The sequence below is a fragment of the Alosa sapidissima genome, chromosome 19 (assembly GCF_018492685.1).
Source record: "Alosa sapidissima isolate fAloSap1 chromosome 19, fAloSap1.pri, whole genome shotgun sequence".
NCBI classification, from domain to species: Eukaryota; Metazoa; Chordata; class Actinopteri; order Clupeiformes; family Clupeidae; genus Alosa; species Alosa sapidissima.
Genome location: NC_055975.1, coordinates 17081541 through 17106495, shown reverse-complemented (window position 1 = coordinate 17106495; position 24955 = coordinate 17081541). Strand labels below are relative to the sequence as shown.

Below are 24955 nucleotides of genomic sequence, written 5' to 3'. Positions count from 1 at the left end.
TGATGTGTTAGATCACTGCTTGGGAATACAAAGTAGATCTTCTTGGGTCTCTTAGATAGATAGATAGATAGATAGATAGATAGATAGATAGATAGATAGATCATTCATATATACATACATACATACATACATACATACTTTATTGATCCCCAAGGGGAAATTCAAGAAAAGGGGATGACTAGTAGCTGACTGGTATTCGCTTCTCTGGAGCATATCTATAGAATATGAGAATGTGAGGATCTCAACATATTCAGACCCAGTCACAGAGCAAGGCATTAAAATATGACTAACTTCAGTCTGTGATATTATATGCACAGAAGATGCAAAGGCGTAGCTTTTCCCCACCAGTAGCGAACAAGACTAATTATTCTACCATTCTCATCAGGGGGTGATATTTATGTCATTATCTGTTGATGATAACATTCATCTTGAGTCTATTAAAATATAATTAGTTTGGGGGATGCACGTTAATACTTGTCCCAGTCTCTTAACAATCTGTAAACTCTTAGCAGTAGAGTAAATCTGAGTGTCAGGCAGAGAGAAGATGCATGAAATGTTTCATTTGAAGCACTCTGGGTAATTTTTCTCATTGAATATCTCACCATGTCTTGCTGGCAACTTCTTTCTTTCCCGCCTCCTTCATTGATAACGCATATAATGGATTGCTTTCAGATTCCTTTTATGACAAATATAGGTGGGTTCATGCAAAATTGCAAAGGAATAAGTGTGACATTTCTTGAAAAAGCCCTGCCACAAATCTTATGTTGGGGTGCAAATTGTGAGAAATAGCTCAAAACATCCGGAGAGAATTTCTTTCAATGCTCAGCTCTGTAACAGTGCTTTTATATTTTATGAGAAAAAAAACAATAAAAGTTAAAAGAAGTGCAATGCAATTACGTAATTCTGCAATAGACCCACAAGTACTTAGGTACATTGTAAGAAACGGGTCCCACTTGAGGGCTACTCAGACAACACACATTTAGTGCTTCCTGTGAGTCGCGGATGGGAGACAGACAAGGTGATTATGCCTCAGAAATGTTGTTCCTGAGATCGACAAGAGGCCTCTCATGCCATATTCATCACAATGGCTTAGTGATGCTAGCTGCTGCCGTGATTCTCCCCACCCCAATTCACCAGCAAATATTTAAATACGCAAACAAAATAAATACAACAACAGATGAGTGGTATAACCAGTGAGATTATGTGGGGGCCTGTGGGTGGTGAGGAAGAGAGGAGGCAGGATGGGGCCATGACAAACAAACTAAAGCTAAAGCTTTAAAATGGCAATAAAAAGGCTTAGCCTCTCAAACAGCAGCTCTCATTTCAGCATAGAGATATTCTGCAATGTTATTGGAAGTGGGGTGAACAGGTGTCTGTTGATACAGCCATGCAATCATGTAAATGGATGAAATTATGAAAATGAATTAATAACGAAACCAGTGTGTTGCACTAGGACAGATATTGTATAAAGCTACTCTTATTGTTAGTGCAAAGCTGGCTGGCTTGTGGTGGAGCAGCTCACACCACATACAGTTATTTTGCAGTCCATCTTCACCACTCTCTAAAGAACAATTATAGATAGAGCAGAAAAGCTGTTGTTTCAGAACTGTGTGTAAACACTTACAGTCTGAAAGCATCAAGTCAATACTGAAAACAGAGAGAGAGAGAGAGAGAGAGAGAGAGAGACTCTCACACACATGATGTACAACATTCATGTATGCATACACTTACAGGTACAAATAATAATAATAATAATAATAATAATGATAATAATCACATCATAGCACTACATCACTTCACAGATCATCAAATGACATGATTAAAGAGAGAGTGAGAGAGTGAGAGAGAGAGAGAGAGAGAGAGAGAGAGAGAGAGAATAATGACAAGCCGTAGCCCATTAGACTGAGGTGGAGTCTGTATGGGCCTGTGAGTGCTGGTTCTGAGGTTGGGGGTCAGCTCTGTGACACCACAACAGAATCTCCTCCCCACCTCAGAGCTGCCCCCTGGGGGACTTCGGTGGGGCCCACCTCCGCCACGGTTCACTGCCTCCTGCTCACCACTGCTGTTTGTTCCTACTGCAGCTCTTTTCACAAACACACACACACACACACAAATACACAAATGTGCGCAGACACACACACGCACGCACGCACGCACGCACGCACGCACGCACGCACACACACACACACACACACACTTGTGAAGACACACATACAAAAACAAACACATATACACACTAGTGGACAGTTAGAAACCAAACAAATGTTCACATGCGTATCAAAGGGCACATACAAATGACAGGGTAGCGCCAACTGACTCCAGCAGCAGCAGACTGGAGCAGCAGAGAAACAGAATATCATCAAGGCTTTCTCTCTCTCCCCATCTCTCTCTTTTATTCTCTCCCCACTCAATTTACCACTTATCCAACCTTCTCCACCTTTTCCATTCCTCCCCCTCTCTCTTTCTCTCTCTTTCTCCATTTTTCTGACGTTCACACCACTGGCTCCCGAACACAGGAGCTGTCTGACTTGTCACAGTGGTGTGTGTGTGTGTGTGTGTGTGTGTGTGTGTGTGTGTGTGTGTGTGTGTGTGTGTGTGTGTGTGTGTGTGTGCGTGCCTGCTCCTCAGAGGGGGGGAGTTCTGACTCGCCCCCCCCCCCCCCCCACACACACACACACACACACACACACACCCCACACACACCCCCAAACCTCCGGATCAGGCCTCTGTCTCCCCCCTACACTCTCCTTACTCTCCACTCAACCAGCTGAGTGTGTTACCAACGTGTCCACAACAAAGGGAGATCACACGCACTAAAACCCCGGTGATGGCAGTATGCATGCTTCGGTAGGATACACCGGTATATGGTTAAATGACTCATTACGGGGCAAATGAAGGCTCTCTCGCCCGCCCCTACTGCCTGTAGGAAGAATATCCCACTTGCAAGATCGGTGTATCCTACCCGCCGACCTTCAGTCTCACAAAGTCTCAGACATCGCGAGAAACAGGATCAGTTTACATCCTGCATCTCCAGCACAGAGGCAGGCTAACAAAACGCTAGCGATTGTTGCAAACCTGTGCATAATGGCAGAGCCGGCGAATAAGCAGCGAAAACCCTTGACGGAAGATGCAAAGAAAAGGAAAAGAGCTTCAGACCGAGCGAGGGCTCGCACACGTATCGACACGTACAGACGGTAGGGGGAGCTTCATACTGTAGAGAAAAAGCATCAGGCTTGCTTGGTATCCCAAGCAATAGGACAGGGCATTGCAATGAGTTGATCAGTATCCAAACTGCAGCGTCTGCAAACAGAGGATTAAGGCATTTTCTACTTGTTTTTCAGTGTGGGCCTTATGCTTAGTTAGGTTTTGTCCTTGTCAACACTTTTGGCCACCTTCCACCACACATTCTCTCCTCGCTTGGGGGATTTTGTTGAAATTGCAGTGAGATATCTTCTGTTTTTTCTCAGGCACAACCTGACCTGACCTAAGGGCCTTAAGCCAACAGCTCCCCAGATGGGTGTCAACCTGAATACACCAAGCAATGACACCACCTGTCCAGCCAACATGCTCAGAGCTACGCTACTCAGAGATAGTGAACTCTCAGTTTGTCTGGCATGGATATGCATGTTGTAGTGCACAGAATCATTCTCTGTAATGAGAGACTATTCTTGTAATGATAGCTGAAGTACCACAATTTCCTGAAATTTCTTGACACATACTTTCAATGCCTCCTATTCCCCCATTTCCCACTTTGTTTCTGATGCAATTCTGCCTGTTTTTAACAGAAATAATGAAACAAATGAGTAACTAATGAGTATAATATTTATGTTCAAGTAAGTAACCCAGAAATTTGAAGGGAAAAAAACAATTTGAATGAAAGTATGAACCTTTTTAATTGGGGGCCAAGCAGCGAAGCTGCGAAGGCACCCATTGAGTTACTAGCTTTTCCTATTATTATTACACTTCCGCCATTGGAGTCTATGGCAGCCCATAGAACGCCTGGCTAAAAAGTGCAGATTTTTGGCAGAAAGTTTCGGGACACTCCACTGACCACTCACACTCATTTACGGACCTCTAAACCCACAGGTCGCCCACAGCGCCACCAACAGGTCAAAATCTGGGCAAAAATTGAACCGCTGGGTCTAAAGTTATGAAATTTGGCACACTGATTCAGCACTGTCCCATGATCACGCCACCAATTTCCAGAACTCTATGCCCAACACTCTAGCGCCACCAATGGGTCGAACCTGGATTGCATTCACGCATGTGACCATTGAAAGGTGCGTCCAATTTTCACATATCAGGCACCGTTGGAATCCCTGGACCGACCTAAGTTCAATGACCCCTATTACGTCACTTTCCGCCATATTGGACCTCCGCCATATTGGATTTAGTCCAAACTCTACGAAAAGTTTCAGCGGTCAGAAATTTCATCCGATTTTCACGGAACTTGACGGAGATGATCTTCTGCCCGAGCCGCAAAAACGATACTTGCCAGATTTTTCAATTTCAAATTTGTTTGCCCGTGACAGCCAATCAAATACGGCGACGAAGCTGCCAAACAGGAAGTGGACTAACATCTCCGTGACGCTTTGAGTTAACATAACAAAACTTGATACCATTAGTCAGGACAATGTCCCAATCACTCACAACAATTTTTATGCATATACATTGAACGCTCTAGCGCCACCACCTGTTCAATGCTGGACATGCGTTCATGCGTGTGATCCTTGACTCTTTTGTCTGATTTTCACATTTGAGGTAGCGTCTGAATCCTTGGACCATCCCGAGTTCATCTACCCCTATCCCGTCACTTTCCGCCATATTGGACCTCCGCCATATTGGATTTAGTCCAAACTCTACGAAAAGTTTCAGCGGTTACAAATTTCATCCGATTTTCACAGAACTTGGCGGAGATGATCTTCAGACCGAGCTGCACAAACGATACTTGTCAGATTTTTTATTTTCAAGTTTGATTGCCCGTGACAGCCAATCACACAAGGCGACGATGCCGCCTAACAGGAAGTGGGCTAACATCTCGGCTACGCTTTAATGTATGAAGTCCAAACTTTGTACAGGGACTTGGTATCTGATTGTGAGGACACACTAGGAAATTGGCATTATTTAGCCTCTATAGGGGGCGCTGCAATACAGGAAGTGAGCTTGTATCTCAGCAACGCTTTGATGTACGAAGTCCAAACTTGGTATAGGGACTTGGTACCTGATTGTGGGGATGCACTAGGAAATTGGCGTCATTTGGCCTCTACAGGGGGGCGCTGCAATACAGGAAGTGAGCTTGTATCTCAGCAACGCTTTGATGTATGAAGTTCAAACTTGGTACAGGAACTTGGTATCTGATTGTGAGGACACAGTAGGAAATTGGCATCATTTGGCCTCTATAGGGGGCGCTGTAATACAGGAAGTGGGCTCATATCTCAGCAACGCTTCGTTGTATGAAGTCCAAACTTGATACATGGACATATTAGCTGATTGTGAAGACATGCAAGGAAAGTGGTCTCATTTGGCCTCTAGGGGTGTTGCAATAAAGAAAGTGAGCTCACATCTCAGCAAAACTTTGGTGTATGAAGTCCAAACTTGGTAGACGGACATGGGAGCTGATTGTAAGAACGCACAAGGACATTGGTGTAATTTGGCCTCTAGGGGCGCTGTAACAAAATAAATGAGCTTATTTCTCAGCCGTTCTTTATCCAATTGCCATCAAACTTGCTCATGCCATGGCAACGCCATTCCTGCTATAGCGCACTGCTTGGCCCCCGCATTGCTGCTTGCAGCTATATTTATACAGTGTCCTTGAGTGACTTGAAAGGCACTTGAAAGGCACTAAAATGTATTATTATTTATTAAAAGTGAATGAAGAAAACAGCATGAACACCGTGCATCACATGCCAAGAGTTACAAGTTCTCACATAATTTTGCTGTCACTCACAGCAAAGCCACAATTCCAACATGGGAGGAGGTGGAGGAGAAGAAGAAGAAGAAGAAGATGAAGATGAAGATGAAGATGAAGATGAAGATGAAGAAGAAGAAGAAGAAGAAGAACAGCAAGCAAGATGGATGGAAAATAAGGAGAGCACAACCATGCATGGGGTGGTAAATGTGGAGGCTGTGTGTGTGTGTGTGTGTTTGTGTGTGTGTGTGTGTTGTGAAGGATGCAGAGTTAACACAGCTCCATTAAACAGCCATTCACCAAGCTAAGGCAAATCAACATTGATCTCAGTGACCTGGAGGAATCAATGCCCACATGGGTCTGCAGTCAATATGATCATCATACAACACACATGAGTGGATCCATGCAACACAGATAGCCCGGACTCTCAATGCTGCAGAGGCTGTTCCAGTTTAATCCTATAACTTGGCTTCATGCTGCTGTTGCTGGGTGGAAGCCTTTGGATGGGTCCCAGCATAGCTAAAATGGGAGAAAGCCTGGGGAACACCAGAGGAGAAATAGAACAAATACATTCATGCAGTTTAGAGGCTTAGATCAGCATGGATAAAGGGTAAGGTACTGAAATATACCTGACATACTGTATTTGACTGAGAAAATAAATTATGTAATGTAGATGCCAATCATGTAAAATGTTGCTCTATGTTTGTCCAACAAAGCACCAGTTATATCCAGTAATGAGCTATTTCACAGAAACAACATATGTCATTAAAGCAACTCTTAACACTTGACCTGAGATATCAAAGCTGCTATCAATGCTACACCAGGCACATAGAGCAATGCAGGAAAACACTAAATACAATAGAAAGAACAATTCATGCTAACATAACAAGACAATCAATACGGTTGTGGTCCTAATGGTTCTGCAATGTTACTGGAAGAGATTTTATGATTATGACTTTAATGTAGGGAATGTTTCATTTGATTAATTTGTTATCCATGTGCTGGAAGGAGGGCAGAGTTTGCATCCACTTTCACCACTGCTCTCAGATCAGTCCAGTTTGTCCACAGCTCAGAAGTAAGTTGAATAGCATCTCAAGGACATTGCTCATATACTAGCTATACAGACACATCTATGCCTTCTTTCATACGGAGAGATGACTGACCAAAACATAATTTACAAAAGTCCTTGAACTGTATATTCACATGAAATATATATTCCAGAACCTCTCTACAATGGAGTTGTACGTTTCATTTGATGTCCTCTCTGCAAGAACATGACAGGAAGAGTTGATCAGTTTTTTTCAGTTGAGGTTTTTTCACTCTTGAGGCTTGGCAAGTCAGCTGGGGACGGTGAACACAAAGGCCAATCAGGTGGAAGATTTATCTTTACTGAGAACAAAGCCATGAGCTTTCCCTAGTGGTGGTGGGGGGGGGAACAGGAGGCTATAGCAGCTTTTTGAGAGCTCAAGAAAATCCAGATGTAGAAAAGAGGCAAAAGAGGTAAATGGCCTCCTTTGAAGAGGCCGTTCACTCATGAGATGCTCTGATGATTTGCTTTCTTTAAGAACCTGTTGAAACAATGCCTGTCCTACATTACATTTATATATATAGAGATATTATTGTTGGATTTCAGACTACTTTTTTGGCTCCTCTTGTAATTCCGAGAGCAACACATTAACCAGGTGTGAGTCATGCATGGGTTTTAGTGCACTACACATCGACTCAGCTGCCCGAATCTCCTGTCCCAGACTCTTTCTGTCCTGTGTGTGCTCTCCACACAACAATCTTTTTCAGCAGTCAGAATGGATGTGAGTCATATTTCTGATTTAGTCCATCCTAGGCTGCTTTGTCTTTTCTTTTCTTTTTGCTATGGATATATGAGCAGGAGTGGCATAGCCTGGCGCCGGAATGAAGGTGTTTGACAAAGTGCGCCCTGAGGGAACAAAAAGGTGAGAGGTTAGGCGGGTGGGAGGTGGAGTGGGAGAGCAGCGCAGCTCGCTGTCTGCAACAGCAAGTCCCCTATAAAGGCTGTATGCCATTCACGGAACACAGCCACGCACACTGGGGAGGAGGCTGGATGCTGTCCTAATGGGGAGTCAACAAAGACGGATGCTGTTGCCAGGGCTCTCTCTCTCTCTCTCTCACACACACACACACACACTCACACAAGCACAGACCTGCTCAGACACACATACACACACATATACAGCACTGTTATCTCCTGAGCTCCATCACACAGAAGTCCCAGAGCTGGTTGGCAGCTGTCAGTTGGCTGCATAGCACATGTGACTTGGCCACATACACCACAGTGCAGTGCAAACACAGTACAGTACATGCATAATATTTAAACCCTTTCTCCTGCACAACTTGTGTTTAGAAACTCATCGCACTCAATCACACATTCATGCACATACACACATGCAGAGACAAAGAGAGGGAAAGTCTGTCCATGTTCATATATCCATGTTAAACGTACCCACATTATAAACACCATAAAACCTTGTCTAAAAATACATATCAGTCACTATACAGTGTTGTTCAAGCACCTCCCTAAACCTGAAAAGGCTCATTCAATCCACAAATCCATTTCCCACCCACACACACCCCAGTAATTGATCTAACTCCCTGCACGTCTTTATTAAGCACTAAAGATCGCACTTAACCCCATTACACATGCTTAAGCTGGCCACTCAATTTGCCGTGTGTCAAAAATCCCTCCTCTCCTCTGCTCTCCATTCCTCTCCTCCTTCCCTTCCCTTCCTCTTCACCCCATCCTGGCACACGCTTAGCCCAGATGCTAGTCATGACTCCACAGGCTCCCCTAACATTCAGCCACTCCACAGCAGGCTAAAGCGAGCCTTGAGGAGAGTGGAGTGCACCCACAGAAAGAAAGAAATGAAATAACAATGCCACATCTTTCTCTTTTCCTCCCTCCCTTCCTCCCTCTCTCTCTCTCTCTCGCTTGCAAGCAGCAGGAGCCTGAGCGATATAAAATGGAAAAGGAGGCAAGGGGCGTTCAGGAATCAAAATAACATCTCCAAACTGGAGCATCACAGGGGGCATCTTCAGAGGCATATTTTGCATGCGATCCCCAGATGCCCCAGCTGCTTGTGGCAGTGAATTGTGGGATAAGGGATGTAGAAGGGGGTGGATGGGAAGGTGGGGTTGTGTGTGTGTGTGTGTGTGTGTGGTGGGGGGGCATTGTTCACGAGGAGCTGGAGGGTACACAAAGATGAGAGCCAGGAAAACGATGGTAAATATGCAAAGAGGCCACATATCAGGAGTGGAGAGCCGGAGCTGTGTGATGCTAATCGCTCTGCCTCAGAAGAGGAAGAGAGGGAGGCCTTGAGCCTTGAGCGGAAAAAGAAGACCATTCTTGGAAAAAGAAGAAGTATTCTTGGTTTGATTCCAAATCATTTCACTGCGTTCACTTCACACAAAAACATTTAGAAGAAATGAGCATGGGGAACACTTATATTCGTTAAAAAAGCAGCTTGATTGCGAATTGCAGTGAGTGCATTCAGGCATTTGAAGGGTGTACCTTTTGCACATGAGGACGGTATGATGGGCTAATTTGATTGGTGCATTTACCCATTAGTGCTGCTATGTGTCATTCAATCCAATCTGATAACAATTACGTTGAGTGAGGGGATTTGGGGCTAAAGCTGATTTACTACTGGTTAGGACAACTGACAGGTAATTACTAAAGCTGCCAGCACAAGATGGCAATCTCTGACACCATGCACCCACATGTACATGCACACAATTGCACACAATTACACACAGAGAGAGAGAGAGAGAGAGAGAGAGAGAGAGAGAGAGAGAGAGAGAGAGAGAGAGAGAGAGAGAGAGAGAGAGAGAGAGAGAGAGAGAGAGAGAGAGAGAGAGAGAGAGAGAGAGAGAGAGAGAGAGAAACACACATGTAAACACACAGACACACTCATGGTGTGAAGCTGTCTGGTATTCTCTCAGAGGGATCACATGCAACTTTGACTTGATATTAGAGGCCCAACCATCCAACTCTCCCAGCAGGCATTCCTCCAAAGAGGATCCCCGCCGTGGCAGGCTGCTTGATATTCCGGCCGTGTCCTGTTGTGCTCACGAGTGCACTCTCTCTGAGATCGTCCTGCGCCTGTCGCTCCCTGACAGATTGCTCACAAGTGTTTGTCGGTGTTTGCCCGCTGCTTTTGACTGGCGCACACAAGAAAAGCTTGGAGAGGTTCCTTTAAGGAGTTAGGGTGAAGGTGATCAAACAATTACACCTTGGATATTCCGCGATCTACAAAGAGACCAGTGGAAAAACACTACAAATATTCAGATGAGGGGGTTGCATTTGATGAGATCTCTTCAACATCTGTATAGACTCTGAACACAAACACTTAATCACCCATGCGAGAATAAAGTTACCCTGTATTATCTAGAGGAAAGTGGTTTGCTGTTTGAAAAGCCCTTTATTATAGCATATTTTTTTTTCTCTCTCTCTCTGTCTATATATGCTTTTCTTGTCACCCCACCTTGTTTCTGAAGACACGAGAGAATTGTCACCTTGGCTTTTTGTACAACTGCTCTTCCAGGCCACTTACGCCATCAGAGGGGATGGTCAGCTGTCCGGCATGATAATAGCACTGTGGCCCTGAGAGGCTGTAAAAGCTTTGCCTTGGCTCTCTCCTGCCAAACACACACTCACAGACACACCTCAGTGGTGGAGAGTGGTCTTTGATAGTTGCTGGAATTGGTCGTGCTTCACAAAATGGGCCAAACGACCTGACCCATCTGAATCAAAACAATTCAGCATGGGAAATGCCAGAGCACTGCGTACTGGTGAGGGATAATACAGTGGACAGAGGTGGACGGACTGTGAGCAGCACGGGACTAAGGTGGAGCAAGGAAATAAAAGTCCTCAAAAAAGGCAGTGAGGATTGGATGAAACAGCTCATAATAAAGATATTTCATATGTGGGAAAGCAACAATGTCTTAACAATGCCCTAACAGCAACAATGCCTTGATATTGTTAAAAAGGTAAAGCATTCTGCTAAATATAGTGTAAAAACTCAAATAGCCTTGAACCAATACCATTGTGCTTCAAATATCAGACAAAGGGAACGTAGCCAGCCTTCGCCTGTGTGTTGCATTACTTACTATCTGGCACACTTTGTGTCTGGCATCAACCAACACGCAAAACATCAGCTTTTGAAACACGACTTGACGCCCAATTACGTGAAAAAATAAAAAAACATTTCCTTGAGAGACCTATTATAGAACTCTAGATATTCTTTTAATGTCTGTCATTATTTTTTTTCTACTTATCTCTCTCTTTATCAGCAGTGAATGCCAGGGGGCATTGCTCTTGCATCTTGGCAATTTCCAGTCATCATGCTGGTTTGGGGCGTTCGCATCCAGCTCACGCACGCACCCGGAGCTTTGCATGTTTAGGCTGAAATTAGCAGCTCCTGCGCGCACCACGTGCTACTGTCTGAACTGTAATGAATGCTTTAATTAAGCCCTGCACTCCAATACAAGTCCCCACGAGCAGACAGGGGCCCCCACAGCTGCTGATGAACATTAAAGGCAGAGAGACAGATAGATAGATAGCAAGAGCTGTGAGGAATATCTGATATGGGCACAGAAGAGCAAATGACTGGGAGTAAACATGGTATGCAGACACACATAGACTGAAACGCACATGAATGAAGTGTACATTGACTCTCAGACCCACTCGCACTCTTTTGTCTCTCTCCCCGCACACTGTTATCATATTTATTCAGACATTTTCAATCTCTTTTACACACAAAACACTCTTCTGTCATCTCACACTTCCATTCCGACACATACGCACACACATACACACACACTCCATATTTCTCATAACCATATGCTCTCATACACTGTCAAACTGTTTTACACACACACACACACACACACACACACACACACACACACACAGAAAGTCTCTTCTCAGCGGGAGGCACTTTCATCACTTCTTTATGCATACGAGAGAAGAAAGCCATTACTACGGCGGCACTCACTCTGCTATTCAGGACGATAATGTCCGTCTCGCTGACACACAACTTATTGGGGGAAAAGAAGGTAATGGGGAGGGGGGGGTGACTGGGGAGTCGAGTGACCTTTGCTGACCCGATTCCAACAACAGTGTAGCCACAGCTTTGTGAAGCTCCATCCCACTGCAGCGAGACCACAGACAGAGAGGTGAATGTTCTTTTTAAAATGCATGTCTAGTCTAGGAGGCTTGCTGGGATAAATGCAGGGGAAGGGGCTGTATGGAAGAATACCCGACAGAGAAAGCCACAATATAGTTCTTGTTAAAAGCCCACCGTAGTGTTTACCAAAAGATAGACTATGCTTAGAGAAAATGGCTTTGCTTGAATTGGGGGACAGAGGGAAGCGAAGAGCAAATTCTGATTCAGGCTGATACGATTTGAAACCACCAGGGTACATTCTATTATAGTGCATTAGCTCTGGGACTGGTTGCATTGGTAGTGTTTGGGAATAGGGCTCTGCTTTCTAAAAACAAAAGTTAAATTTTTAATGCATTCCGGGAAATGGTGTCTGTCCTGATGTCCTTTGTGGCCATCCGAAAATGTGAAGAACACAGGACAAAGACACAGCAGGCTGGTGGATGGCCAAGAAAAATTTAAACTGCTCTTCCCTAAGCTGAAAAAACTGACCAAGTAGTAAATCCTTAGCAAATCGGTTGCCTATATATGTAAGGACTCACATAAATCACAGTGACTAATTTATGGAGAGGTTAATTACATCAATTATAATAGAAGGTAATGTGAAATATTTGTGTGGTGTGTTTCTTGAAGGCGGACAATGATTTGGAGCCCTTTAGAAATGACCATCATGTGAAATGATGTCCATGTCAAACACTTTTTCACCCATAGGCAGGCGCAAGACGACCTTTGGGGGCAGGGTGAATTGGATTGACATTTGCAGGAAAAAAGCAGACAAGGTCTTCAATATTAATCGAGCTGGTCCGCTAGTATGAGCGGATTTCTCATTTGGGTCTCTCACCATCCCTTCTACCCTTCTATCTGAGAATTTAATGAAGATAAAGTAAGACAACGTCACAGGGGGCAAAAAAAACATCAAATTATCAGTGTCGGTAATGACTGCCGCAGAAAGGATAAACTGGCGACATTCTTGAAGAGATGATTTCCTCCTCTCGACGCCATTAACAGGAGATCTATGCGTGTCAGCCTCGTAAGTCATTTAACAGGGCCAACGGAAAGCACAACACCACATTACAAATGAGAAATTAGACCCCCATTTCCTCGGCGTGTGTTTAATGATAGTGCTCTGTGTGTTTGCACATGATCCCGACGATGATTACACCGCTCCAAAAATAGTTTCATGAGTCATTTGCTACTTTGCTTGCTGGGTTCAAACATTTTTTTCTAATTTAATCACATTGTCATAACAATTCCCATGAGGCCACATTCACGAAACAGGAAAGGTTCCTTATTTTGTAGTGTCAAAAAAGCACAAAATTAGATGGTGTTTGAAAACATCATGTGACAAAAGATATTTTTCTCAAACACATGGCAGAAATGTTTTTGACACGTTAGCGTGGGAATTGGGTGTTGGAGAGGAGCATAATTGCCTCTGCAATGAAGCTTACATGATTTGAATACTTTTCTTTAGAGTGCACAATGAGGCCTTTGATTACTCGCTGTCTTTGATTATTAGGCTTCAGATACACAGGCAAGTATTTTGCTGTTATAAAACCGCAGCAATCACATTCTCTCCACATGCTATATTGTCGGAATACTGGACAGACTAATATGAGTTACATACACGTGCTCACATAATTGAGCACTACAAAGAACAACTGTGAGGGCTACAAGTGGGTACATTACCCACATCATGTTGTTTAAGAACTGAAAATTATTTTTTCCCAAACAGTTTAAAATAGGCCAACCTGCGACACCAGGGGGTAAGAGAAGTCAGGTACCGAGTAGCTCAGCCTGTACTAGAGAAGGCACAGTCCCCATGCCTCTTACATGTCCACGGTGTCACTGAGCTCAAGCCAAATACCATATGCACTGTGCTGTTATCCTGCTATATGGAATATCCTTGAATACAAATATGTTTCAGATGTGGATCTGAAGCAAATCCCAAATTGGGGAACTGCAGCTTGTTAACGGTATCTCACAAAGCATAGTGGGGCTACTCTCTTGGAGAGCATTTCCTGTATAATGCCGCCTAGAGATACCGTCTCTGGTCATTAGATTACATCAGCAGCCAGTCTGTCTTGTCAGTGTAGCCCCTTGCTTACAACTGTATGTGTGCACTGTGTCTTAGTGGTGTGTGTGTGTGCGCGAGTGTGTGTGCGCGAGTGTGCGCGAGTGAATGAGAGAGAGGGAGAGAGGGAGAGAGAGAGAGAGAGAGAGAGAGAGAGAGAGAGAGAGAGAGAGAGAGAGAGAGAGAGAGAGAGAGTATTAGGGCAAAACACAACAAACTCAACGACCACAGAGCCGAGACAAGACTCAGAGGCTTGAATTTTTCATGTAGTCCTTGGAAACTCTGGAATCTGCATAATTACTTCCTCCCTCACATGTTCAGAGGGATGTAAGGCAAAATCCTCTCTTCAGTCAGGTGAAAAACCAAAGACAGGTGGAGGCACGCAGCATCTGCTGTATCAGTGAATGGCATCTCAGAAATGTGGAGGCGATGGATGAGGCGGAGATGCTTTCTGAGGTGCATCCTGGAGTGCTTTGGTATCCATGCCAGATCTAGTAGGATTACCTGCCACAAATCAACAAGGAGCAACATGGACATAGGCTACAAGAGATCTTCAATATTTTTCAAAATCCATAAATGGAACAAGGTTCTCAGGAGGTAAAGCACTGATTTGATTGACAGGGAGAGAAACCCTGGCTTAATCAAAGCTGTGTACATCTCTGAGACGGTGCAAGCCTCTGTGTGTATAGGGCAGGATATGTGGCTGTGCTGTCAAGTGTAGCTCACAAAGACAGCAGAGTGGTGGATCTTACAACAAGGAGTGCAGACTGTCCTGGATCAATTCACTCCTGTGAGGATTTGGTGTTTCCCAATTACATAGAGTGTAGTATGTTGAAAAAGTCCTAAACAAATAATAAGCAGTGTAAATCCTAAGCATAGGCAAGATCATATTTATTTGCACTGCTTCTGGAAAGGGACAACAGACATGGAATAATTCCTTATTTAATTGTCTTCAATGGTGGTGTGGGCAGGTGCAGTTACTGCACTAAACATTGTTTAGCATGCACATAACGCCCTCTCCTGGTGAATGGCCTCAACACGCCAAAAGTGGGTGCTGGAAGTTTGTGGTATTTTTGAGGATAAAAAGGTCTCTGTGGGGAACACAGCGTTAGAATTTCCTCAGAAGACAAAGAGTAAAAAAGGACCGATTTTAACCAGTTTTCTTGCAGTAGCGATTCAGGGAGGCTAAAGTGTGCTCGGAACAGAGCTGGCAGGGGAAGAAAGACAGAGGAAGAAAGGCACTTTAGAGGAGATGAATATGTTTAAATAAAAATATGTATATTCTTTTAAGCTCGAGTGTGTAGCATTACTGAAACCGCTTACAATGTGTGTGCCCTTATCAGAAATTAAACATTCAGATGAATGGAACTTGGCTCTGGGTTTAATGCGGGGGAAATGTCAGAGGCAAACGCCGACCTCTCTCAATAAACAAGCTCCATTTCCATATTTCATCAGTCGGAGGTGTACTCACCGTGTCGGCTCGCATTATTATCTTTAATGTCTGTGCCTTTTGAGGAGAAAGAAATGTGACGCCGCGGTGCTGCTGCTGCTACGGTTTCATAATGAGCGAATGCTAATGCGCGCAGTCAAATGTGAGCCGATCTCAGAGGATGAGTGGGAGTGCTGCCTGCTGGATGGCTGGAATTAAGAGTTCCCATAATAAAGGTTACAGAGATATTCTAATAATTAACTCTTCACACAACAGTCGGGTCCAAGCTCCCACTACAAGAGAGAGGCAAACTCTTCACAGTCACAAATTATTCAAATATGTTCCTAGTGGCAGTGTGTAATCGGGCAATAAAGAAGCAAAAACTAATTAAAGTAGGCTACATGTAATAAGATCAGATAGGAGGGAACTGTTATTCAGCTGGCACCACTGTTACAAATTCAAGACATAAAATCCAGTCTAAAACTGGATTAGGCCTAACTAGACTTGTAGTCAAGACCGCCTAAACTGAGACCAAGACACTACCAAGACCAGAGGGTATCAAGATCGAGACCAAGACGAGACCAAGGCCAAGACAGACTGAGTCAAGACCAAGACAATGAGACCAAGACAAGACCGAGGGATCCGAGACCAAGACAAGACCAAGACCAAAGACGGTCGAGACTGTGACAAGACCGAGACCATGTAAAAGTGGTCTCGAGACATCCAACTCTAGGCCTAACCATAATATAGGCCTACAAATTATTTGACGAGATGATAGGCCTATATGATGTCAGGTTGGTGTCGGAGTATAAAATATCACCATAGTTAAAATATCTAATGTGGAATAGTATCTAATCCAGTTGATTTAAGAATCTGCTCCAGAAAATTATGTTCCAGACTTCATAACTGCATCTCCATCCAACTGTGGAATACGATCTTTGCTGCTGTGTACAAATGTAACAAATCCCATGATACACCTCTGCATTATAGGCCTACTGAGCTGATGCAGCCAGACTAGGCCTATATCCTGCTAACTTTATGATGGGACAGTTGGAAAATATATTTTTACCTATGGTACAAACCAATAAATGTTACAAAAGAGTAGCCTAGTTAACATCTTATTTCAAATATGACAATAAATGTGGTTAACCTCCTGTGTTTGACATTACAATCTCTTCCCGTCTCACTTTACATGTCCACCCATGAATCATGGACCATAACGAACACAGTGCATTCATGTCAGCATTACACTATTCTTCAAGGCATTCTCACTAAAGTGTGAACATGCCCCCAATGTAAGGGAGATTAAGCTAGCATTTACAAAACTGAAATGGGGGACGAATGAAACATTCCGGTTTTCTCCGAATGCAACGATGATAGACAGACATCATTTGGACAAAACATAGAGCATATTAACCTCCATTGCTCAGCCAAATACCATCCTGTTTAGGGGTGGGCATATCATCCAAATATCGATAGTATCGATACCAACATTGGTATTGGTATCGGATCAATACCAGCATGATGAGATCGATACTTTAATTTTAGTTCACTTCCAATATCTCTTAATTTGTTCAAAATGTTCCTGTTTCACCAAGGGCTAGCCTACAGTCATGCAAACACCATTCCTTTCACATTTTGCATGCCCGCTTTGCAATGTTTCATTGCTGAAATGTTTGTAAACCATTAACAGTGGAAATCATAAAATCATTAGTGGTCATAGCCCTGGCAGCAAATGTAATTTGCCGCTGCTAGGGGCGCGTCTAGATTTCTAGGCTATAGTGGTCATGGAAATGTATTTAAATTTAGTATATTGATGTTTTATTCACATCATCATGACACACTGTTCTCCCCTACATAAAAGTATATAAACTGCTTTTAGTTACAAATATCAGTATTGGTATCAGTATTGACAATACTGGCCCTATATTTAATTGGTATCGGATCGAAACCAGATTTTACAGTATCGCACACCACTAATCCTGTTAGTCCTGTTATCACGGAGTTACAAGCTATAAACGATTTTTGATGGTCACAAGTTTACTTCATTAGCGTTTTTTTGATTATTAAAGAGTGTTTTTCATTTAAAGGTTTGACTTCATGTTTATTCAGTAGAGCATTTAGTGCTCTCCCCAATCCCAGACGTTCACATTGCATGTTTGTTTGTAATGGATGCAAAACAGCCTATAATGCTAAATGTCTATGGGGGACGATTGAAACACCTGTTTCATTTGTCCCGACCAGGCAGTAAACCCCATTTATTCTAAGTCAATGCACACATATCTGTGTTTATACTATATTTTATGCAGGTGAGACATGGAAAAGCAGTTTTAGAAAGATGCAAATATATTTGGGGCTATCAGCCTAGGGGGTTTTGCCATGTTAACCTATGGAGACTGACGGCCTGTGGGTCATGAAGGGCACTTATTTGGATGTGTGGTGGTTTTAACCACATAAAAACAGAGTGAAATAACATTTTGTACTATAGAAACATTATATAATTCGAAACATGCATTATTCTAGCTATATTAATGGCATTGTGCATGCTATTTCCATAACCGCGAAATACGCACATCACCATGACGGCAATGAGTTGTCAACAGACATGAACCAAGACATATAGCCCAGCAGCAATCTATCTAAAATAACACATACTTGAAGTACCATTCATGGTATGTTGTCAAATATTGAAGTTGTGGGAAGTTTACGTAATTTAAGCTGTTTGCTTCATTCGTCCCCCATGCTGGTTCATTTGTCCCAGCCAGGAGGGACGAATGAAACAAAACGCACGTCCGACTTCTCCTTAAATAATTCTTGAACGGTTTTGTTCAGAGCTGTAAATGCAACTGTATTTGACAGAGGACAGATGTAGGTTGCTAGTGACAAAATATTGACTTTCAGTGTTTATTGTCTTTGTAAATTACATTTAATTAAAAAGTGTTTCATTTGTCTCCCCTAGCCTGTCATTGAAGCATCCCTATTTCTGCTTACAAATGGGCACTCGTGTAAGATATGACTTTGATCCTATATTATGAAAACACAAGAAGTTATGTGACCTCACATGGCCATGGCATTTATAAAATCGACTTAGAATTGAACTAAAATCTAATGTTGAAGTGCTACAGAACTCACAATAAACAATGCAGGTTTCCCTACTCATTCCCACAACTGTAGCCTAGCCTACCAATGGTTGCCTGAAGACTACTGCAGTAAATCTGGCACTGTGTGCAGGTTGCTCTTTGGCATAATAAAACACCAAGTTTGCCCATATTTGAAGGAGATCACTGCTCTGTTTGTTTATAGAAATCTAGTGGCCTAGAGATTCATTAAAACACTGCACTGTAATGGGAAAGCTAATGTAACTTTTAATTTAATACAATTAACAAAATAGTTTGTTAACAAACAAAAGCTCACATATAGCCCATGTTGCTTTTAGTTTCCCATCTCCTCTTTGCCTCAAAGCCCCAAACAAGATTCTTCTTTCTTTTCTGGGCTGCCTTTGAGGCCTCAATTTCCTGATCTTGCACAAAATCACGGCAGTCAACCGCGTTTTTGATTTTTACACCCAGCTCTCGAGTGGCCAGACTGTCACTGAGTTCCTCTGCCTTTTTATAGTCCCCTGCTTCAATAGCACTGTCAATAGTCTTTTCAAGACCAGATTTAGGAGGCGGCCTGCTACAAGCCGGGGGTTCAAATCTGTCATTAATGCCAAAATACTGCTTCAGTCCTTCGAGGTGTTTTTCTGGTGCATTTACTTCCTCCACCTGTTTAGATTCCTTGTGCTGTGGGTCAGAACATTTTCTTTTATTCGCTCTTCGCTTTCTTTTTCGTTTTGTTGATGGTAACTCTCCCCTTTGGTCGTCCTTTTGCTTCTGAAGGTGTTTGAACTTATTCCACATCTCTTCAGAGACCCCAGGTAAGCATTCATTTGAGGAATGATTGGGCCTAGTACTGTCAACAAACTCAAGAGTCTCACCTTGTGTGGGTGAAGTTTCACTGGATATGAGTGCGTTAACGTTAGCATTCTGTTTACATTCTCTCACATCGGCTCCAGTAGCCCCATCAAGGTCCCCTGCACACGCATCAGAATCATCAGAACTAAGCTCTGCTTCTGATAGACCTTTTGGAAGAAGTCCGCTATACATTCCGAGTTGATTTCTTCTGTTCTTCTTACACAGCACAACACAGAACCTGGTAGTAGGCTACAGTGGAACCACCATTCTCGTGTCTCATAAATGATGACGTTACTTTGCCGGCATGACGTAGTTTTCAAGGGACACATGTTCTGAAAACAAGCGACAATGGTAAGTGAGCAAGCATTTTTCGTACATGTTCAAGTGTGTAATTTAAATCTTTATTTTAAAATAGAATATATGATTCTATGTATATGATTACTGAGTGTAATTTACTATCAACTGTACACTGTGAGGAGATATGTAATGCATTCTGTTGTGGACCAGTGTTATTTTATCAACACATTCGGCTAGCTTGCTATCAGGTTGCTAACGTTTGCTGGTGACTGGGCTGAAGACTCAATAAGAACGGTTTTGTTAGTAGTGGAAATTTGTAACTTAGTTCGTGTGCGGACATCATCTGTAAGGACATTGATTGTGTGTCCATACACAGCATGTTCTTTTATCGGAGTTAGCGCAGTGACAGTGGATATTCAGCTCAATTTACTAGTGCTAGCTTACGTTAGCAAATGATGGTTTGTCATATAGAGCCAGCTAACGTTAACTAACTCCAGCGCCGTTAGTTTGATAACTTTGGCATTGACATCCTTGGTATTGTTATTCGTTAAACGTCAGCGAGTGATTTGATTGTGAAGATCAAATTATGTTTTGTAACGTTAACGTACATGTATTCCTGTTCAAGATGACGTTAATTGCAGATGCTAAGTATGTACCTGAGTTATTTCTTGTGTCTATGTCTGTAGTCAGCTAGCTGATTAAAGAGTGCGTTTTACAGTTTGTAGTTGTGCCTTGTATTGCATACATCACTGCAGAGTTTCCCATACATTGATTTATTTGTGGCGGCCCAGCACAATATCAACATTGACCACCACACAATGATTTTTACAGGTTCTACTAAATTGTGCAAACCAACCACCACAAATAGAATTTAATTCTGTGGGAAACACTGCACTGAAAATGTCTCTTATCTTGCACAGGGTCAAAACCAAAGTGGTGGCCATGGTCCTGGAGGGGGGAAGAAGGATGACAAAGTGAGTTTGAACTGTGTTGCTCCTAAAAGGTTTTCAATGACACTTTCTCCTCATAAGTGGTTACTAAATGCAAAGATGTACTGAAATTTGTCCAGTTGAGAAGCAAATGCTGTACCAAAATACCTTGCATTTTGGCACAAGGGATTTTAACATCTAATCCTGTGTTTTAATGTCATTATACCGTATTCTCCTTTGTGGCAGGATAAAAAGAAGAAATATGAGCCACCAATTCCCACTAGAGTTGGAAAGAGGAAGAAAAAATCAAAGGGACCAGATGCTGCCAGCAAATTACCATTAGGTATGACATCATCCTGCTTTTTGTTGGAATATATGACTTGTGCAATAATTTAAAATAAAGCAAACAAATGTTGTGTGTTTTTCACATAACACCAGTCGTCATCACTGTCCAATGCCCAGGTGTTGCTAAGCCTATTTGTTTGTTTAATATAATGTCTTGATTTGTATTTATTTTATTTTTTACTTTTTTATTATTTGTTACTTTGTTTGTTGTCTGTTTGTATGTCTTGGTGTAATGGGTACGCTGGTGATTATGCCGCTCCGTCTGGCATCTTTTGTCTTGTGTGTCATGTGGAGCGCTTTGTGTTGCACATGAAAAATGTGCTATATAAATAAATACTTACTTATTCATTCTTCATGGGTTTGTTGATTGTTGGGATGCAAAAACATTTGCTGAAGCATATAGGCAGTAAGTGCAGCGATCTATATGTTTACAAGATGTGCTGATTGTCAGTGGGTCAGCTTGGATTTCTTCTATCTACTGTGTATCGCTGAGTACTCACTAAAAATGGCGTTCTCTGCTGTTTGTCAGTAACCCCTCATACACAGTGCCGACTGAAGCTCCTTAAACAAGAGAGGATCAAAGACTACCTGCTGATGGAGGAGGAGTTCATCAGGAACCAAGAGCAGATGAAGCCACTGGAGGAGAAACAGGAGGTTTGTATCCTTAATCTGTCATTTTGTCCTGTATGAGCAGGCCTGGAATTAGTGTAATGTCTTGGATTTGGACAAATGCAATTCAGTAATGTAATGTGCTGCTGACAGATTAATGAATGATACCAGGAGACTTGTAAGCTAAGTAAAAAGCTCAGCTAAACGGCTTTCTTTTTTGACTGTTTTGGCTACAGGAAGAGAGGTCAAAGGTTGATGACCTGAGGGGGACACCCATGTCAGTGGGAACGTTGGAGGAAATCATTGATGACAACCATGCCATCGTGTCCACATCTGTGGGCTCGGAGCACTATGTCAGCATTCTGTCCTTCGTAGATAAAGACCTTCTAGAACCAGGATGCTCTGTACTCCTCAATCATAAGGTAATATAGAACAAGGTAGCCCATTAGCCTTCAATGAAGCCTCGGTCGAAGAGTTTTTCAGGAAGATGCTAACCAAGGTCACATTATGATGCATAACAAGTAACATCCACTTCATCTGCCTATACTGACAAGTGTTCTGTTTTTCATTTTAAAGGTGCATGCAGTCATTGGGGTCCTGATGGATGACACAGACCCCCTGGTGACTGTTATGAAAGTGGAGAAGGCACCACAGGAAACCTATGCAGATATTGGAGGTCTGGACAGTCAGATCCAAGAGATCAAGGTATACTGTTTATGGTGATAACTGTGGCAAATTCGTTAATTATTTTCGCCATCGTATGATAGTGTTACAAACATACTCATAAAACAATTGGTACATAACATTCAAGTTTCTTTAAAAAGTCAGCGACAGAAGTGTGGCTGGATAGTATGGATAGCTGATGAAGCTAAATCTCTAAGTCTTTACCCAGCTCTAAGGCAGTAAATGTGTTCTCCCTCACAGGAATCTGTTGAGCTCCCCCTGACACACCCAGAGTATTATGAAGAGATGGGAATTAAGCCACCCAAAGGAGTCATCTTGTACGGAGCACCTGGGACAGGTATGATGCACACAGTGCAATAGTTTTTTTCCCCGACCAGGTACTTATGATAGACTATAGGGTCTCTCAAACAGTATATACCTCAGTCAGTGATATTGGGTGGAAATACGTAAGATTTATGGGAAATCTTTTAGACTTGACATGTATGATCATTGCTGTTATCAGCCTTCTCTAAAATCCCTTGTATCATTGTCATTTTGAAGGTAAGACGCTTCTAGCTAAAGCTGTGGCCAACCAGACGTCTGCCACATTCCTACGTGTTGTTGGGTCAGAGCTCATCCAGAAGTATCTTGGCGATGGGCCGAAGCTGGTGCGTGAGCTTTTTAGAGTGGCGGAGGAACATGCTCCCTCCATCGTCTTCATTGATGAGATTGACGCTATTGGAACAAAGAGGTGAGAGGGACTAGCCTTCAGGGATGATTAGTGCCACAAGAAACTACTCATTTTTAAGTTCATTTCCGTCAAAGAGTGTTTGATTTCAGGGGCGAAAAATCTATACATATATTATCATTTAAGAGTTCACAGAACATCACAGAAATGGTTAGAATATTTTTTTTTTCAAATCAAAGCAAAACATGGATTAATTTGTAAATTGTGATTCTTGACTAATTTGCCCATGCCTTTGTAGATACGACTCAAACTCGGGGGGTGAGAGGGAGATCCAGAGGACCATGCTGGAGCTCCTTAACCAGTTGGATGGTTTTGACTCCCGGGGCGACGTTAAGGTCATCATGGCCACCAACAGGATTGAGACTCTGGACCCTGCTCTGATTCGGCCAGGTAAATGTTATCACATTACATGTTATAATGCATTTATACATCATCTATAAATCCTCTGTAACCCAGTTATAGAGCATTTATAGACTAAGCGTAACTTTTATTTATTAAGTATTAAGATACTAAAATGTTCATTAGGTCTTTTCGTTGAGTGAAAATCATATGTGATTTAAGTGTATAAGTTGATCAAATATGCCCAGCTGCAAAGATGGCAAAGGAATTATTTAGCTGTTGTTATTAGTATAGTTGTCGAATAGGCCCAGCTTGTGCTGTAAAATGTACCGTCTCTGTTTCTCTCTCTGTGACTGATGATTGACTGTTATTTTTTCTCCTCCTTGCTGCAAAGGTCGAATCGACCGTAAAATTGAGTTCCCGCTTCCGGATGAGAAAACTAAGCGCAGAATTTTCCAGATCCACACCAGCCGCATGACCGTGGCTGACGACGTGACCTTAGATGACCTCATTCTCGCCAAGGATGACCTTTCAGGAGCAGACATAAAGGTCTTTAAAATGCCCTTCACTTCTAGACAGCTTCTTAACAGCTTTGCTGCTAATCGTCAGAAAATCACCCAGTGATTTAAATGCGCGAATGCATACTGCATTTAAAATGCATAACAAATCAGCTGTGATGTTGGCACATCTGTTCAAATTTCCCACAAACACTCACAAGCCTAAGCTCATCACATTCAGAGCAGAACTATAAAAACCTTCACACTTCAGACAGCTTCGCTCCTCAGAGAGAAAGTCTGGCACCGTATCTGACAGATGCTTCAATTAAGTGGCAGATTTGTTTTGATATGGGGTTTTTTTCCCCCGTTCCTGTCCTTCCACGACTCATGTTGTTCCCCTCGCTATTTTTTTGTTTCAGGCCATTTGCACAGAGGCAGGGCTTATGGCGCTGAGGGAGAGGAGGATGAAGGTGACGAACGAGGACTTCAAGAAGTCAAAAGAGAACGTGCTCTACAAGAAGCAGGAGGGCACGCCGGAGGGCCTCTACCTCTGAGTTCACTATTCGTATACTATATATATATTTTTTGTATTTGTTAGCGTTAGCACTGAGCCTCCCGTTAGCTTTCCCAGCTGCCATTCATTTCTCCAATGCAAATAAAAGACATCAATTTCAGAAACCTCACTTTGTGTGGTAAAATTACACATCACATTACACAACATGCAGTACCTTTGGAATCACCAATACAATATTAAAGACCGTGTTTAATTGAAAACCCATGCAAGCATAGTTAGCAGTGTACAGTAAATTAATCTTCATGTTTTAGTCTTGTCAACTCTAGCTTTCAATAAAAATCTGTTCTCTATGAATGCAGGCTACACTGCTTGCTCTGAATCTAGATATGAAATGAAGTAGGAATCAATTCTGCATATACATGGTCTATTCAACATAGAATATACAGTATGTAGCAAAAT

The 24955-nt window shown here is 42.7% G+C and overlaps 2 protein-coding genes across 2 annotated transcripts; one reads left to right on the top strand and one right to left on the bottom strand.

The window, feature by feature from the left end:
* Positions 1–18942: 18942 nt before the first annotated feature.
* fam204a (family with sequence similarity 204 member A) lies at positions 18943–19747 on the bottom strand. Its single transcript, XM_042071781.1, has one exon. It carries the CDS (start codon positions 19745–19747, stop codon positions 19013–19015), a length of 735 nt encoding a protein of 244 aa, XP_041927715.1. The 3' UTR covers positions 18943–19012.
* A 94-nt stretch (positions 19748–19841) lies between these two features.
* Positions 19842–24656, top strand: LOC121692832 (26S proteasome regulatory subunit 4). Its single transcript, XM_042071772.1, has 11 exons — positions 19842–19906; positions 20773–20826; positions 21028–21124; positions 21656–21780; positions 21972–22157; positions 22312–22440; positions 22660–22756; positions 22960–23149; positions 23385–23536; positions 23880–24034; positions 24402–24656. Exons 1-11 carry the CDS (start codon positions 19904–19906, stop codon positions 24534–24536), a joined length of 1323 nt encoding a protein of 440 aa, XP_041927706.1. The 5' UTR covers positions 19842–19903; the 3' UTR covers positions 24537–24656.
* Positions 24657–24955: the final 299 nt, after the last annotated feature.

What these genes read in the sequence shown, in the direction of transcription:
- fam204a (XM_042071781.1), bottom strand. Translation starts at nt 19,747, where the DNA reads ATGTATAGCGGACTTCTTCCAAAAGGTCTATCAGAAGCAGAGCTTAGT.
- LOC121692832 (XM_042071772.1), top strand. An exon ending in TGCCAGCAAATTACCATTAG is followed by an intron (nt 21,125 to 21,655) that starts GTATGACATCAT and finishes GCTGTTTGTCAG; the next exon opens with TAACCCCTCATACACAGTGC. An exon ending in TTTCAGGAGCAGACATAAAG is followed by an intron (nt 24,035 to 24,401) that starts GTCTTTAAAATG and finishes TTTTTGTTTCAG; the next exon opens with GCCATTTGCACAGAGGCAGG.